General features: G+C 34.8%; 1 protein-coding gene across 1 annotated transcript in view; it reads right to left on the bottom strand.

Moving 5' to 3' along the window:
* Positions 1–11: 11 nt before the first annotated feature.
* The window catches only part of LOC119599376 (importin-13-like), a gene marked incomplete at its 3' end in the record, with an annotated part of 48,697 nt that continues 28,708 nt past the window's right edge, over positions 12–20,000 (bottom strand). The window contains 14 exon segments of the mRNA XM_037949148.1: positions 12–81; positions 7,871–8,008; positions 8,611–8,715; positions 13,646–13,789; positions 16,903–17,067; positions 17,254–17,435; positions 17,611–17,863; positions 18,183–18,220; positions 18,223–18,361; positions 18,503–18,709; positions 18,861–18,995; positions 19,104–19,273; positions 19,584–19,668; positions 19,837–19,989. Of these exon segments, the coding sequence (XP_037805076.1) occupies positions 12–81; positions 7,871–8,008; positions 8,611–8,715; positions 13,646–13,789; positions 16,903–17,067; positions 17,254–17,435; positions 17,611–17,863; positions 18,183–18,220; positions 18,223–18,361; positions 18,503–18,709; positions 18,861–18,995; positions 19,104–19,273; positions 19,584–19,668; positions 19,837–19,989 (1,984 nt within the window).

Below are 20,000 nucleotides of genomic sequence, written 5' to 3' on the forward strand. Positions count from 1 at the left end.
TCAGTGTATTTTCGTCACCATCCGTAGCAGGACGCCCATGTTGGCCTCTTGACTACCCTCTCGACCAAACAGAATGACAAGCTGTAATTGGGATGATTATTGTATTACAGAAAATTTAGAATCACAAAAATCTTTAAAAATTACATATAATAAAATGTTACTTACAATTATTAATACTGCACAGAATTATGGACTTACTAGATATGATATGGAGTCTGTGCAAAGGTAACAGTAAATTATATATTATGATCTTTATACAGCATATCAAGCGACAAAGACAGACCCTGGAAATTGGCAAAAAATGCTTTTGGAGAAAAAGAGATAGCAACACTGGAAAGGGGAGGCAAGTAGTCTTGACACCGCACGAGTGTTCATGTCCACTGGGCCTAATAGCCACATACCCGGAGGAGTCACCACTCAAGTAAGTCCAATAGCCAGATTTTGGGCCACACCCACAAACAATGAATTAAATAAACAAAGTAAAAACTAAGGTCTAAACAAATTTTGTCACTCAAATTTTAATACTTGAAATGAAATGCTTGAGAAAGCTTGAGAAAAACAGACATAGTCCTTGTATTAATTTTTTAATGCTAAAGATGACAAGTTAAAAAAATAAATAAATAAATAAAATTTAAATAATAATCTAAAAAAAAACATGCATAAATATATTAAATATGAAAATGTGCAAATACATTATCTGAGTGTCTTTACATACATTTCCTTTTCCCTTTCCACACATTTACAAACTGATTTCCATTTAACATAATTGCCTGTTTGTCCAAAGTGAAAACAAAGGTTAGATGTAATTGTCACCCCTTTTTCAGTCATGAGACTGTTGTATTACATATATGATCTTAATTCATTAATTATAATAAAACAGAGGTTCATAAGCACATTACTTTCACCTCTATCAGTTAGCTGCACCTTAATTGTTATTGATGTGTAATTGTTATTGAGAAGGAAGAGAAAAGAATACTAGAAATGAATACATTTGATGCTTGCGAGGGTGAAACCTTTTGGCAGGTAAGTGTCATATGTGTTTTCTCTCTTCCTTCTTTTTAGGTCTTGTCTTGTCAAGAAAATATCTACTTTCTTATTCAAAAGTTGAAGGCACCCAATTATGTTTAAATTTCATATAGTCTACATATTATGAATATATTAGATATATATATGATATATCATATAAGATATATCATTCCTTATAATATATATATATATATATATATATATCTATATATATATTATATATATATATAATATATATATATAGATATATAATATTTATGTCTATATATAGTATTATATATATATTATATATATAGATACATTATATACATATATATACATCTATCTATACATATAGATACATATATTATACATAGATATCTCATATATAGATCATAACTTACATATATATATACATATATAATTACCAAATATAAATATAGTAGATATATATTATGTTATATATATATATATATATATTTATATAGTATATATACATATATAATTATATATATAGATATAATATATATATCTATATATATATATATATATACTATCTCTATATATATATATATAAGTCATATCTATAATATATCTATCTCTCTATATCTATATCTCTATCTCTATCTCTCTAACTATATAAGCATATAGTATATGTCTATATATATATATCATCTATAGTAACATTAATATATATAATATCGAGTACATATATATATATACTAGTCTATCCCCATACTCTATATCATTATATATATATCTATATATATATATATATCCTTATATGCTATTATATATATCATATAGACTCTATACCTATATTACTAAGATCTCTAGATATATTATTATATATCTCTATACTATAATATCTTATAATCTATCTATATATGTCCTATATATATATATATAATATATATAGATATATATATATATATCTATAAGATATATATAGAATATCTAATAAGCTGTAGCTCTATCTCTATCTATATTCATAATACATATATATATATATACTTCTATATAATATATATATCTATCTATACTACTCATCGCTATTACTAATATCTAATATAATATATCTCACTATATATCGATATATATATATACATATAATATATATAGCTATATCGATATGTCCCTATATATAATATAGATATATATCTATATATCTATATACTACATGTACCTAGATATATAGATTATCAATATCATATGTCCCTAAATATATATCTTATCTATATATATATATAATATCTATATATCAATATATGTACTACTTCTATATATATAATACTATATCTCTATAACTATATCTATCTATCTATCTCTATATCTATAATCTCTATATAATCTGATAGTACATATCTATATAGCATATCACTAGTCCATATTATATCATCTATATATCCTAGTATATATATATATATATATACTATATATTTATATATATATTTAAATATATATATATTATATTATATATATATATCATATTATATACATATATATATATATATTAATATTATATATAGATATATATATATATATCTATATTATAATCTATATACTATATAATATATAGTACCTATCTATATATATAGTACATATTCTATCGATATAGTACATATATATATAATATTATAGTAACATCTATATATTATAGTCCTATATATATCTATATCATTATAATTATATCATCTATATATGTCTCTATCTCATCTATCTCTATATATATCTCTTTAGTACATATCTATATCTAGTACCTATATATGCATAGTTACATATATTATCTCGTCCATATCTCTATAATATCTATCTATCTAAGAGATATCTTCTCTTATATCTATATCTATCATAATGTCTATACATACTTATAGTCTCCTATATATATAACTATTATCTATCTATCCTTCTTATATATCTATAAGATACTATCTATATATCTATCTCTTATTCTATATATATATATATAATAAATATATCATATCGTACATAATATCTATATATATATATATATCATCTATCTACTATATATCTATATTATATATAATATATATTAGATAGTTACATCTATAGCTATATACATATTAGTACATATATATATATATATATATATATATATATATCTATAATATACATCTATATATGTCTCATCTCGTATATATATCTCTGTACCCATCTATCGCTATAATATATCTGTACATATGTCTATATTATAAGTGCTATCTATATCTATATATACTCTCTGGCCTCTACTCTATATATATATTCTACTCTACTATATCTATCTATATATATAATCTATATATATATCTCGCTCTGTACTCCATCTCTATCTATTATCTCTCTCTCTATATATTATATCTCTCGCGCGCGAGCACGCCGATGAGCGCGCCGCGACGCGAGAGCGGCACGCGCGCGCGGAGTCGCCGGCGCGCGCGAAGAGCCGCGCGGCGACGCGACGCCCGCGCGCACGACCGAGCACGCGCCAGAGCGCGACAGAGAGAGACAGAGAGAGACATAGAGAGACAGAGAGAGAGAGAGGAGACCTAGAGAGACCGAGAGGACAGAGAGAGACAGAGAGAGTACAGAGATAGACAGAGATAGAGAGAGAGAGAGAGAGAGAGAGAGAGAGAGGAGAGCGAGAGAGATAAGGAGAGAGAGAGAGAGAGAGAGAGAGAGAGAGATTATAATTATGTTTTATATAATATATCTATCGATACATGAGAATATATATATATATATATATATATAATGATATATTATATATATATATATATATATAGATTAGAATATAGTAGATATATATAGATATATATAGATACATAGATATATATAGAATATATAATAATTTATATATATTATAATATATATATATATATATAATATATATATAATATCAAATATCTATCAGTATATATATAGATATATTATATATATATATATATAATATAAATATATATATTATATATATATATATATATATATATATATCTCTATACTCTATCTCAATACTCTATCTATCTATAATATACCTTCTATATATCTATCCTATATCTATCCTATATATATCTCTATATATACTATACCTCTCTCTATATATCTCATATATATATCTACTCTCAATCCCTCATATATCGCTTATAAGATATCTATATGTAATATACATCTATATATATATATATATCTCTCTCTCATCATCATCTCGCTACTCTCTATCTCTATAGCGCTCTCTCTCTATTCTCTATACGATCTCTCTCTTCTCTCTCTCTCTCATTCCTCTTCTATCTCTTCTCTCTCTCTCTCTCTCTTCTCTCTCTCTCTCTCTCACTCCTCTCTCTCTCTCTTCTCCTCCTCTCTCTATCTCTCGAACTCTCTCTCTCTCTCGTATATCTACTTCTATCTCTCTCGTGGCCATCTCTCTATCCTCTTCTCTCTCCTATCTCTCTGTCTCTCTCCCTGTGGTGTGTGTGTTGTGTGTGTTGTGTGTTTGGGGGTTTGTGTATTTGGTGTGTGTTGTGTGTGTTGTGTGTTGTGGGTGTGTGCGTGGTGTGTGCGTGTGTGCGTGTGGGGGGGGTGGGGCGGAGGTGTGCGTGTGGTGCGTTGTGTGTGGTGGTGTGTGTGTGTGTGTATGGTTGGTGTGTGTGTGTGTGTGTGTGTTGTGTGTGTGTGTGTGTGTGTGTGGTGTGTGTGTGTGGTGTGTGTGTGTGTGTGTGTGTGTGTGTGGGTGTGTGTGTTGTGTCTGTGTGTGGTGGTGTGGTGGTGTGTGTGTGGTGTGTGTGTGTGTGTGTGTGTGTAGTGTGGGTGCGTGTGTGTGTGTGTGTGTGGTGTGTTGGTGTAGTGTGTGTGTTGTGTGTTGTGCGTGTGTGTGTTTCCTCTCATCTCCCCCCGCCCTCTGTATCTATCGTGTGTGTTTTGTGTGTGTGTGTGTTTGTGTGGTGTGTGTGGCTGTGTGTGTGTGTGTGTGTGTGTGTGTGTGTGTGTGTGTGTGTGTGTGGCTCCTCTCTCTCTCTCTCTCGATACTCATCTTCTCTCTCATCGCTCTCTCTCTCTCTCTCTCTCTCTCTTCTATCTTCGTCTCTCTCTTCTCTCTCCTCTCTTCACGCTCTTCTCTTCTCTCTCTCTCTAGCTAATCTACTCTCCTGTTCTCTCTCTCTCTCTGTCTCTCTCTTCCGCGTGTCTCTCTCTCTTTGTCTTCTATTCTCTCTACTCTCTCTCTATTCTCCTATACTCTCTCTCCCTATCAATCATCTCCTCATCTCTACGCTCTCTCCTCTCTCTCGTATTCTCTCTCCTCTATAACTCCTCCTCTCTTCCCTCCATCTATCCTCTCTCCCGTCTATCTCTATACATATGTATATTATACTCTATATATATACATATAGATATATATATATCTATATGTGATATATACTATATGTATCTCTATGTTGTAATATCTATATGTATATCTTACTATATCTAATCGATGTATATCTATATCTTCCTCTATAACGCTCTCGCTCTCAATATCTCTCTAGCTCTCTATATCTATCTCGCTCTCTACATACTCTCTCTGTTTCCGCTCTCTTCTCTCTTTCTCTCTCTCTCTCTATTATTCATCATCTACCCTCTACTCTCTATCTCTCTCTCTCTGTCTTCTTCGTACTCTCTCTATCTCTCCGCTATACTCTCTCTCCTAGCCTAATCTGCTCTCGCTCTGTCGTCTCTCTCTTCTACTCGTCTCTATCTCTTTCTCCTCTCTCTCCTCTTCTCTCTCTGTGTCTCTCTCTCTCTCTCCTCTCTCCTCTCTCTTCTCTCTCTCTCTCTCTCTCTCATCTCTCATCTCGCTCTTCTGTCGTCTATCTCTCTCTCTCATCTCTCTTCTCTCCTTACTATCTCTCTTCTCTCTCTCTCTCTCTCTCTCTCTCTCTCGTCTCTCTATCTCTTCTCTCATCTCGCTCTCTGTCTCATCTCTTCTCTGCTGCCTCTCTCTCATCTGCCCTCTACTCCCTCTACTACAGTATGTCTCCCTGTATCCTCTGTCATCTCTCTCTCTTTCCATCTCTCTCTCTCTCTCGATCTCTCTCTCTACTCTACTCATCACCCTCTCCCTGTCCTCTCTCTCTCTCTCTCTCTCTCCCCCTCTCTCTCTCTTCTCTCGTCTCTCATCTCTTCTATCATGTTCATCTCTCTGGTCTCCCTCTCTCTACTCTCATCTACTCTCTGTCTTCTCTCTCTTATCCTCTCTCTCTCTCTCCTCTCGCTTTCTCTCTATCTGTATCTCTCGCTCTCTCTTCTCTCGCTCTCTCTCTCTCTCTCTCTCTCTCTCTCCCTCTCTCTCTCTCACGTCTTCATCTCTCTCGCCCTCTCTCATCTCTCCCTCTTCTCTCTCCCTTCTCTCTCTCCCTCCGTACTCGCCCTATATCTATCTACCGATCTCTCTTCTCTGTCTCTTTATGTCTCTGTCTCCAAATGTCTCATGTCTCTCTCTCTCTGTCTCTTCTCTCTCTGTCTCATCTCTCTCTGTCTCTCTCTCTCATGTCTCTCTATCCATGTTCTCTCCTCGTCTGGCCTCTCTCTCTGTCTCTCTCTCCTGTCTACTCTCTCATGTCTCTCCTCATACCCTGCTTCTCTCTCTCGCTCTCTCTCTGGCTCTGTCTCTGTCTGTTCTTCCTCTGCCATCTTTATCTGTCTCGGGTTCTCTGTCTCTGTGTCTCTTACTCTGTTCTGTCTCTCTGTCTCCATCTCTGTCCTCTCTCTCTGTCTCTGTCTCTCATCTCTCTCTGCCTCTTCTCTCTGTCTCTCTCTGGTGTCTCTTCTATCTCCTCTCTCTCCTCTCCTCTCTCTCTCTCCCTGTCTCTCTCTCATCTCGCTCTCTCCTCTAGCCTCTACCCCCCCCTCTTTCCGTGCTGCTACCCTGGCCTCCCCCCCCCCCCTCCCCCCTCCTCTCTCTCTCCTCTCTCTTTCTCTCTCTCTCCCTCTCTCTCTCCCCTCATTCTCTCTATCTCTCTCTCTCTCATCTATCTATCTCTTCTCTCTCTGCTCTCTCTCTTGTCTACGTCTATCCTCTGTTCTCCGTCTCTCTGTACTCCCTCTCTATGTTCTCTGTCTCTCTTGTCTCTGTCTCTCAGGCTCTGTCTCTCTGTTGTGTCTCTCTCTCTCTCTCCTCTCCTATCTCTCTCTCTCTCCTCTCATATCTCTCTCTCTCCTCTCTCTCTCGCTCTCTCCTCTCTCTCATCTCGTACTATCTCTCTCATCTCTCATCTGTGTGGTGTGTGTGTGTGTGGTGTGTGTTGTGTGTGTGTGTTTTGTGTGTGTGTGTGTTGTGTGTGTGTGTGTGTGTGTGTGTGTTTGTGTGGTGTGTGTGTTTGTTTTGTGTGTTGTGTGTGTGTGTGTGTGTCTCCATGTTTACTTCTCTGTACCTCTTATATTCTCTGTTCTGTCTATGTCTATTCTCTGTGTCGTTTCTCATGTCTCTGTCTCTGTATCTTCTGTCTATTTCCTCCATAGACTATCTCCTATACTCATATCTCTATCTATATCTCTATCTCTTATCTATCTATACATCTATCCTCATACTCCCGTCTATTACCTCTCCGTATATTCCTATCATGTCTATTACCTAGACATAATACATATCCCTATCTACAGCTCATATAACATATACATATATAACTATATCTCAACATAGACATCTCCCATATATACTCATCATATACTCCATATCATATATATGTTCTATCTATCTATCTATCTATCTTCTATCTATCCTATCTATCACTCCTCTCTACTATCTATCTATCTATCTATCTATCTATCTATCTATATACATGTTACTAACAAAAGGCAACCAATTACCAATATCTTACACAGAAAGACACTTTACCTGTTTGACTAAATCTAATATTGCTGGGTTGAGTGATGCTTCATAGAGCTGAGGTATAATTTCTAGGATTGCTGGCAAGATCGCCACACAGTCATCTACCAAAGTGCTTATACTGTTTTTCAAGAGTTTACACAGTGCCTGGAAAAAAATAATAAAAAATATTAAATTAACTCTTCAACTGTCTTTTATGAAGACATCTTTTGATTAAAAAAAACATTTGAATTTTTAAAAATACATCAGAAAACTACACTTACAAACAGAACAAATATACCCACTCTTCTATACCAAAAAGAGAATATTCTCAGATAGCTACGTACCCAACATTAATTCTCAACAACAAAGATGTTCCAATAAGAAGAATGTCCCACACGCTAAACATCAACTAAAGCTTACTTCTTACTTTCTGTCTTATCCATCTTATCTATCTTGTATATCTTGTCTATCAAGCTATCTATCTATCTATCTATTGATCAATCAAAAGAGAGAGAGAGAGAGAGAGAGAGAGAAGAGAGAGAGAGAGAAGAGAGAGAGAAAGAGAGAGAGAGAAAAGAGAGAGAGAGAAAGAGAGAGAAGAGAAGGAAGAGAAAGAAGAGCGAAAAGAGAGAGAGAAAGAGAGAGAGAAAGAAGAGAGAGAGAGAGAAAAGAAGAGAGAAAGAGAGAGAGAGGAAGAGAGAGAGAGAAAGAGAGAGAGAAGAGAGAGAGAGAGAGAGAGAGAGAGAGGGGTGTCAACTGAAGCTCACCTCTATCACTTCCTGATCTGTTGATGCTTTTGAGGCAATGGCAGACAGAAGAGGCATCAACTGTTGCAAAACCAAGAGCAAAGGCTGGGGCCCTCCACTGACTGCCTGAAATGCAAAAGTATTAAATAACAACAATCAATCATAATTTATCATCAATAACACAATATTAGTAGTTGTATGTGGTAAATTAAAAATTATATTAATAATGTCAATAAACCATTTGGTCCCAAGGAAAATAATTAGTAACAGAAAAGAAAAGGAAAAAAAAAAAATTAAACAATGTGACATTATATACATATAAATACATACATGTTGTGCACTACTGCACTTATTTATACAAGTGTACACATACCTACACTCAGAGATAGGTATATGTACATTTCATATTATACATATATATATACATACATAATATAACATATATATGCACATACATTATATATAATATACAATTTATCATATATATATAATTATTATATATCAATATATATATATATATATATATATATATATATAAATATACTAGATATATATATACATAATATATAAGATCTATATATATATATATTATACTACTATATATCTATAATATATATATATCTATATCTATAAATATAGATTTATATATATTGTATATATATATATACATTAATATATATAATATATATATATATATATATATTATAGATCTAGATATACTATATTATATATCTAACAAACAAACTTTGACTCATCATCATTATCTATTATAATATCTATCTATCTATATAACCTCTATATCTCTATATCATCTATATATCTCTCTCTATCTATATATATCTCTATATACTATCTCGCTCTCATATCTCTCTCTTCATCGTCTCCGCTCTCTCCTCTATCTCATCTCTCTCCTATCCTCCTCTGTCTATATCTATACTCTCCTCTACTATCTCATCTCTCTATCTCTATGCTATCTATCATCTCTCTCGCTCTCTTATCTATCTCTCTCTTATCTCTATCTACTCTCTCTCTCTCATCCTCATATATCCATCATAATATACTCTCTCCATATTCTATATATACTTCTCTATATATAGATATATATTATCTCTATATCTATCTATCTCTATATATTTATATTCTATATACTATATATAATCTCTATAGATATATATATATATATCTATCATATCCTATCTCCTCTTCGCTCTCCTCTCTCTCCTATATATGGTCTCTACTCTCTTCTCTATATCTCTCTCGCTCTTTCTCTCATCTATATCTATCTCCTCTCTATCTCTCTCCTCAATCTCTACTATCTCTCATCTTACATCGCTCCTTAATAGCTCCTCTCTCCTCTCTCTCTATACTCTCCTTCGCTCTCTCTCCTTCTCATCCCTCTCTCTCTATCTCCTCTATTTCGCTCTTTCCTCATCTACTCTATCTCTCTATATATCTCATCCTCTCGACTCTCTCTCTCTCATCTCTCTCTCTCTCCTCGTTCTCTCTTCCTCTCTGAGCTCTCTCTACGCTCCTTCTTCTCATCTTTCTCTCTCTCACTCTCTCTCTCTCTCCTCTGTCTATCTCTCTCTCTTCTCTCGCATCTCTCTCTCTCTCTCTCTCTTCTCTCTATCGCTCGTCTATCTCTCTCTCTATCGATCTCCTTCTCTCTCTCTCTATCTCTCTCTCTCTCTCTCTCTACTCTCTCTTCTCTCTCTCTCTCGCTCTCTCTCTTCGCTCTTCTCTCTCTCTCTTCACTCTCTTCTCTCTCTATCTATCTCTCTCCTCTCTCTCTCTCTGCTCTCTCTCCCTCTCCTCTCTCTTCCTCTCTCCTCTCTCGCTCCTCCTCTCTCGCTCTCTCGCTCTCATCTCTCTCCTCTCTCTCTCTCTCTCTCTCTCTCTACCTCTCTCTCTCTCTCTCTCTCTCTTCTCTTCTCTCTCTCTCTCTCTCTCTCTATACCTCTCTCTCTCTCTATCCTCTCTCTATCTCTCTATATATCTCTCTGTCTTATCTCATATACTCTCTCTCTGCTCTCTATATCTCTATCTCATATATATCATATCTATCTATTATCATATTATCATAATATATATATATCTCATATATATCTATATATCTATCTCTATATATATCGATACGTATCTATATAATCTCTATCTATATATATACTTATATCTCTATCCCTCCTATACTATACCTATCATCTCTCTATACTTAATCTCTCTCTCTCCTCTCTCTCTCTCTCTTATTCTCTCTCGCTTCTCTCTGTCTCTCTCTCTCTCTCTCTCGCTCTCTCTCTCTCCTCTCTCATCCTATCCTATCTCTCTCCTCTCTCTCCTCTCCTCCTCTCTCTCTATCGCCTCTCTCTCCTCGCTCTCTCTCGCTCTCTCTCCTCTCCTACACTCTGCCTCTATCTATCTCTCTCTCTGCCTCTCTCGCTCGTCTCTCTCAGGCTCTCTCTCATCTCTGCTCTTCTCTCTTGATCTCTCTCCTCTCTCTCTCGTCCTCTCTTCTCCTACTTTCTCTTCTATCTCTGTCTTCTCTACTTCGGTCTCTCTCTCTCTCTCGCTGCTCTACTCTCTCGTCTCTGCTCTTCTCTCTCTCCTATGCTCTCTCTCCTCTCCTTTGTTCTCTCTCATCTCTCTCTCTCTCTCTCCTCCTATATCTCTATCACTCTCTCTCTCCTAGATCTTGGTCCTCTTCTTCTCTACTCTCATCTCTCCGTTCTCTCGCGCTATCCTATCTATATCCATCTCTCTCGCTCTCTCTCATCCTCTTTCTGTCCTCGTCTCTCTCTCTCTCTCCTCTCTCTCTCTCTCTCTATATCTCTCTCTCTCTCTATCTCTCTCTCTCTCTCTCTCTCTCCCTACTGTCTCTACTCTCTCTATCTTATATATATCACATATATCTACTCTCATATATCTCTCGTATATAGATCCCCTATATTATCGATGATCTGTATATCTCACACATATATATATATCTATATATATCTATCACATATCTATATTATATATATCTTATATATCATCATATCTAGTTATCTATAATATATAGATCAACCTATATATATATATATATATCCATTATATATATAATATATATATCCTATATCTCGATATATATATATCTATATACTACCTCAATATATATATATATATATATATATTATATATATATCTCTCTCTTATATATATATATATCTATACTGTATCTCTCTCTCTCTCTCTATCTCACTCCATCTATATCTCGTCTCTATCCATATCTCTCTATCATGTCTATCTCTCCTCGTATATCTCTCCTATATATTCATCTCATGTCTGATCTATCCTGTACTCTCTATCCTAATCTCTATCTCCTATATCGATCCTCCTCATATATATATCATATATTATATCATGATTATAGATATCATATATATATATATATATATATATCTATATCATAATTATTAATCATATATAGATATATATATATCCTATATTAATATATATCTAACATATATCTACTATAAATACATCTATATATACCTAGCTATATACATTATATATTACATATAATTACATATATATATGAACATATCTACATATATATACATATATATCATATATGGGAAATAGTATACATATCTTCTCTACATTAGATATCTATATCAATATATATATATATTCATATATATCTATATATATATATATCTCTATATATCTCTATATCGATATATATCTATATCATATATATATATATATATATATATTCTATATATATCATATATATGATATATATATATATCATAAATATATATTATATCTCTCCTCTCTCTTCTCTCTCTCATTATCTCTCTTCTCTCTGTCTATGTCTCTGTCGTACTGTCTCTGTACTCTGTCTTCTGTCTATGTATCTGTCTCTGTTCTATGTCTCGTCTCATCATCTCCTCTATCTCTCTCTTCTATATCTATTCTCTCATCTCTATCTCTCTCCTCTCTCTCTCCTCTCTCTCCTGTATCTCTCTCTCTCTCCTTCTCTCTCTCTCTCCTCTCTCTCCTCTCTCCCTCTCTCTCTCTACTGCTCTCTCTCTCTCTTCTCTATCCTCTCTATCTCTCGCTCTCTCTCTCTCTCATCTCTCCCTTTCTCTCTCTCCTGCATGTTCTCCTCATGTCATGTCCTCACTTCATCCTGCATGTCTCTCTCTCCTGCCTGTCTATCTGTCCTGCCTGCTCTCTCTTTCATGCCTGTATCTCTATCCCTGCCTGTCTCTTCTCCTGCCTGTTCTCCTCTAATGCATGTCATTATAATAAATGCCTTCTATATCTAATGCAGTATATATACTACAGCCATGTATAAATATCCTGCATGTAATATATATAATGCTGTATATATATAAATGCATGTATATATAATAATGCATGTATATATATAGTGCATGTACTATATATATGTCATGTATACTATATAATGCATGTATATATATAATGCATGTATATATATAATGCATGATATCTATAATGCATGTATATATAGTAAGCATGTATATATATCAATGCTGTACATATATAATCTGTACATATCTAATCCTGTCTTATATAATGCATGTATATATATAATGCATGGTGTATATATATAATCATGTATATATATAATGCATGTATATATATAATGCATGTATATATATAATGCATGTATATATAATGCATGTATATATATAATGCATGTATATATATAATGCATGTATATATATGCATTAATATAATGCATGTATATATATAATGCATGTATATATATAATGCATGTATATATATAATGCATGTATATATATAATGCATGTATATATATAATACATGTATATATATAATACATGTATATATATAATACATGTATATATATAATACATGTATATATATAATACATGTATATATATAATACATGTATATATATATAATTATATGTACATATATATGTATATATGTATATATGTATATGTATAATACATGTACATAATATATATACATAATATATGTATATATGTATATAATATGAATAAATAAAAGAAAATAATAATACTTGGGAATGTCTTCTTGTAGTTCCATCTTCATCGTCATCCTCCTCCACAGCTGTGTTGTTGAGGTTGAGATGCCGAGACATACAGGAGAGGAGTTTGAGGAGGGAGACCAGCTCGTTGTGTTGCTCTCGTGAAAGGCCACTCCCCTGTATGGGCAGAAGGCACAGAATCAACTCCCTTGTACTCTGATTTCATCTTCATTAAAAATAACAAAGGAACATTAGATCAAATTTATCACACACCATTATTTACCTTTGTTAGGATGTTCACAGTAAATACTATGGAACCTTTCTTTTTAGGAAATTTCTCTCTCAAAATGTAAGTATCACTAATTCTATCCTAATCTGGATTTTCATAAAAAATCAAAATAAAGAGAAAAGTTTTCTATCTATGATAAGGTGAAAGGAAAAATTATGCAATTTTTACTGCAAAATCAATGGGGTGGGGGAATATTAAGAAAATGACAAATAACAATAAGAATGTGAAAGTCCAAATAATCAGAATCATTTCAGATTTGGGACGACTTCACATCCTTTGTAAGGTTTTTATACTATTACTCATCACTGAAATGCGTAAATCAAAATAACCCAGAAGCTTAATATGGGTAACCCTTGCTAATGAAAACTTTTGTTCCCGTATCACTAGAACTGTGTTGTTTAACTGCAACCCTGGAATTGGGCGACTGCTGAGGAGAGTGGGGGGACTTCTGACAAGCAGGGAAATGTAAACAAAATGAATATCTCTAATTGACTCACTGGTTCTGGACAATATAGGGTGACTTTGTACATTGTCCAAGTTTTTAAGAAATTGCTGAAGGCCAGAAAAAGTCTTTTAGTGGCTTTAATTCTTATCTACTTCATTATTATCTCTCAAAAGAAATCTACATCAAAAATATATTTTACACATTAACACATCATTTAGGCATGAAAATAAGCATAATTTTTCCCAGTCATGTAAGAAGGCACACAAATAAAAGTCATTTGAACATTCTATATAAAACACAAATGTAATTCCATTTTTACCATTCACTACATATTCCTATTGTGCAAAAGCATTCTTTATTAACTCCTTGGATCCAGATATTTCACCGAACGTACCTGGCCCAAAATAAGGGCACTAGGCTTACTTTAGCAGCCACTCTGACAAATGTACAACTTGTAAGCTGGGCACACATGAACACTCATGTGCAGCGGCGACTCCATGCCTCCCCTCTGCAAAGTTATTTTCTCTTTTTCTATATAAGCAATTTTAGCTTTTTTGCCATTTTTCAGTGTCTTTAATTGTCCTTTCATTAGCTTTATCCAAATGGTGAAAGCCTATTTTCCTTGCACATATCATCCCTCTACGTAGTCCCAAACTCAGTGCAATAATAAAAATAATAAGTAACATTTTGTTAATCCATTTTCTAATATTCAATTTTCTGTAATACAACCTGTGTCAGCTGTCATGGTGGGCAGGAATAGGATCCTCAGCAGGAGGAATCCTCAATGGAAATAATGTAAAAGCCCCTTCCTAAATATCCACCGAGTCTAATTGCCCTCAAGGACTTTGCGCACTCATGGGGAGTCATTCCCACAACCCCAGCCTTCAGCCAAAATTCTCGTGCAGTATGTTGCTGTCACCCAGGACCTGAGCCAATTTTTTCCATGGCAGCATGTTCACATCATCCACCTCTCAAGCCAAAAATTTTCAAGACCTGATGGTCATGGCATCCAGATCATAGAGGTTAAGAAGAGAAAGAAGAAGAAAACAAAGAACTATCTTCTGTATCTTAGAAAAAAAAAAAAACTTTCAGCAAGTCATCTCAAAAGTCCAAAGCCACATCAACAATAACAACAACAAAATTTAAGTTCACTTTCTTTCCCATTATAACAGAGATTGTGTGTTTTGCAACTATTTAGGTATGGTATTTCTTGATAATATTCTTCAGCTTACAAAGCAATATAAAACATTTCTTTATATCACTAACTGATTTCCATGGCCAGAACTTTTCAGTGGTTCTAAAACTTGTATGTTTTTATGGGGCAGGGGATTAGCATTACACCAAATTTACATTTCAATCAAGGTTACAAAAAATTGTACTTGAAAAAACATACACATCTCAATAATCTTTTTTATTTCTATTATCATGTGTTTTCTAAGATCACAGTACTTTTGAAATCACTAATTTTCACACTGTTCACACAAGCCATTATCCATACTCTTTATGCCCTTAAATTCTTCTGTCATCTTCCACGACAAGATACAAACTTCCACTTTTTACTGCAATGATTTTGGCTTGCACAAACACCATTTCTAACCAACTATTTCTTGGCTGTCACTCTGAGTAACTTATTGGGTTCAGGCCTTAGCTCGCACTTGAAACAAAATCTGTAAATTAGGCTTATTTGAATGGAGACTTCCCCAGGTATGTGGCTTGTGGCCCAGTCCATCTGAACTCTCATGCAAGACAGCAAGACTGCTTGCCTCCTCTTCACAATGCTATTATCTCTTTTTTTGTAGACAAGTTTTTAATGTTTCTGAGTTGTTTGTCATTAACCCATTCCCGATGGGTCACGTGTAAAGGCGTCATAACATACTGATTGGTCTGCAGGGTATGGCTGTACACACAGCAGCGCACCAGAGTGCTTGGAGCAGGAAGTTCCGCTTCATGTAGCAGACTCCCGCATGCAGTGTCTGGCTGTTGCAAGAAATCACCAGAGTTTATTACACTCAGAGATTTCTGTTACCCATTGCCATCAGGTTAATAATGCTTCATCAAGAGGGTAATTGACTCTTTTTGTTGACCAGACTCCATAATATATATCATATTTTCATATAATAACATTTCCATAATACTCCCTGCTTTGGCAATAATGACAGGCAGGAATAGGTTCCTACATGTGGACATAGTGTCCACATGTAGGAGATGGAGATCGTCCTTTCCCAAGTATGGCTTACAGATGATATGCAAAATCCTCATAAGCAGGTGGAAATCCTGCAGGAGCTTGTAAATGAGCCTCTTCCTGAAGACCTGCTAAATCAACCTGGCTAACTGCCAAATTTTTTCCATGATGAGTTATTTCTGTCACCCATCCAATAGCCTAATTTTTCTGACAAGAAGTCCACGTCATCCAGATCCAATGAAGTAGTGGGTAAATATCTTTCCCAAAATCTTGACTGGTCATACAATTATTACCTAGCAAATACATACAAGCTTTCATCAACCCTGTTATGCATTTGCAACCTATGCTTTTCCAGCTCAAAACCCATTACTCACCATGAGATCCTTTAGCTGACTAAGACGTGAGATGTAGGGAGTGAGGGTAGCATTGAGGTAGGTCATGATAGTGGGCTGGTCCTTGCCCACAGAGAGCACTCGGCTGATGATGGTCATGATTCGCTCTGTCTCAGCGCTGTCAAGTCGACTCTGCTCCAGTGCTCTCTGTTGAGGAAAGTAGAGTAAATTAGAAGGGGATTCTTGCATACAATTTCAATAGCTTCCTACAAGCACTTTCACTTTCAACATTTCTGAAACATTCTTTCAACAACTTCTCTCACAAGCATGAACAAAAAGCTGCTAATGCAGTCACTGAACAAAATGCATCACACAGCAGAGCAGCAATCTAACCTGACAGCTTGTCAAGATGGGTTGTGAGAAGGGAGAGATGGTGAGAGGGCACTCTAACGTAAGGTCCCTGAGGGCTTGGGAGGCAGCCCCAACGAGAGAGGCATTTACAAGTCCTTCCACCATGAGGGGAATGACATGGTGCATGTGATCTTGGTGGTAGTTCAGCCAATCTGCATATGCTCCTGTTGAAATTAGCATGCATTAATATAACTATGGACAGAGGACTTGTTTCATCAAGATGAGAGTATCATTAATGAAAATGAAAATCAATCCATAACCATATATGCATAAACCTATTTAATACATATAAGCAGAGATTTGTGAAGAAAATTATCTTAAAATGCATTGGTAACCAACCTAGTGTTGTTAATGCCACAGATATTAGTTGAATATTATCAGAGAATGGTATCTGAGGTATACTCTGAATGAAGCGTGGCACATAAAAGTTATCTGTTTCAGCAACAGTTTCAGCTACAGAGGAGTATGCATGCAGGACTGCTTCCAAGTACCGCCAGTCAGTGGGGTCACTCTGCATTTTAACTACAGCATCCTTAAGATGAACTTCTAAATGACTCAGCATATCTCCTCGTAATACATAATATGCATACATCTGTAAGAAAGAAAAAAAAATAACATGTAAATACATAACACCCACTTCCATTATACATTTCAAATCCTTTGCTCTTTTCAATTATTTGCAACAACCTTGACTTCCTTCTAATCCCTTTTTTTATAACCTAAAATACTATTTAACATTTTATTTGTTTAAAATCCAGTTAGCCTGCAACAAAATCATAACAAATTCAAGCTACATTTACTTATCCTCTTGGTACATATATCAAACCCCCTTGTTAATCCTAATATGTTTCCATATATTTATATTTAGATTAACATCTAAAAAAACATCTATCTGCTCTTCCACCACTCACATAGGTATCACAGATGTCTTGTCTGTAACAACGGAACATTCCTTCTCCTCTGCAGACAAAGCATTATCTGGAGGCAGCAGGGATTTCTGGATGAAGGTATCCACCAATTTCAGGTACACTGGCTGGAAGAGCTGAAGCAATTCTGCCTGCTGCTCTCCCTCAAATGTCATAATATCATCCTGAAATTAATCACACCTAATCAATACTGGAACACAGTTTCCAAACACGTAAATTATTTCAGAAAAACATATCATCTTCATATATGTAAAATGCATTATAGAAAAGCAAATCCGATCATTTGCATCAAATCCTGCACTTACCTGAATGGTAAACCAAACAGCGAAGGGAATGTTAGAGGTAGTCTCGTCGGTAGGGTACTGGCCAGGGGTAGCCGCACACTGGAGTAAAAGTGCAACTACCTGCACCACCGTTGCCTGGTGCTCTGCTTGAAGGGCACATTGTAGCAATAGCCGTGAATGGCATTCAACTACAGAGGTAAACAAACTGTACACCAATGATGCTGTATTCTGAAAATGAAGCACCATATTCTGTAGTGGAGTACTACAATAGCTTAAAAGACACTCATATATCCATTCTAGTTACTAACATTTAATCATCATATTAGGAAAGTATTTCCATAGAAAAAAACAAACAAACGTATAATCTGGTAAGTTTTACCTCATCATTTGCATGCTGAGCCTCCTCCAGCACAGGCCTCAACCGTAACATCTGTGTGACAAAGTCCATCACTGTGTTGGGGATGTTATAAGTACCAACATCAGTGACTGCAGTTCTTAGTGCTTCCATTACAGGCTGAAATGATTTTTAAAATATTAATCTTCAGTAATCTAATACCATTATATCTTTGGGGACATCAATTAAGACAGAAATATTTCTGAAGATCACATCCAAAAGACTTACTTCACACAAGAGAGCGTAATTGGAGTAAGGTATTAATGCCACAAGTAGGTCTCTGGTCTCAGAGAGTGGCAAGGAGAGCTTGAGCCACGCATTCAAAGTCTTGAGCACTACTTCCTTTATCACATTGCTGATCTGTCCAGCTTGCATCACTTGGGAGATCAAACTCAGCACTGCATGCAAAAAAAAAAAAAATTCAAATGTAGAAAGGAAAGATGCTGACTGTTGATCATAAACTTAATATAACAAGACACATCTCATAATACAACTTTGATACAGGAAAAAAATTAGTACTACCGACACCACAATATTAACGATAAAAACTGATGTTATAACTATAATCATTTTGTATACCATCAATTCATATAGACATCAACCAAATTGTAAAGTAAAAGAAAAGGAAAAAGCAAAATACAAAATAAGAGAAGCAAACTCAAAATTAAAGTCTACACACAGAGGAGGAGAAAGTGATGGCACACGTACCTGACTGATGGCTATTTCTAACAGCTGCTGTTATTACCTGCTTGTCTTTACTATTGATACTCATTGCTTCTTGCATAGTTTCCAACTGAAAGTCAAGAGGAAATATATATACAGTACAAGACAAGACTGAAATATGAATAAAAAATAAACAACTTAAGCAACTGGGAACAATACACAATAAACAGGTCTCACAAAAAGTTGTCACTTCACAGTTTCACAATAAACAAATAAACTTAAAAAAGATGGCACATACCTCCTCAGGTATTATAGTAAGTATACTAAATAGAAGATTCAGTGCTGTGGAAGGTTCGATGCCTGGCACCGTTCCTGGGTCGAACATGGTAATAATGTCCTGTATGGCAGTAGTCCAATCATGCTGGATTGTGTGGATGACATATGCCCCTAACTGTAAATAGA

The sequence above is a fragment of the Penaeus monodon genome, chromosome 42 (genome assembly GCF_015228065.2).
Source record: "Penaeus monodon isolate SGIC_2016 chromosome 42, NSTDA_Pmon_1, whole genome shotgun sequence".
Lineage (NCBI taxonomy): Eukaryota > Metazoa > Arthropoda > Malacostraca > Decapoda > Penaeidae > Penaeus > Penaeus monodon.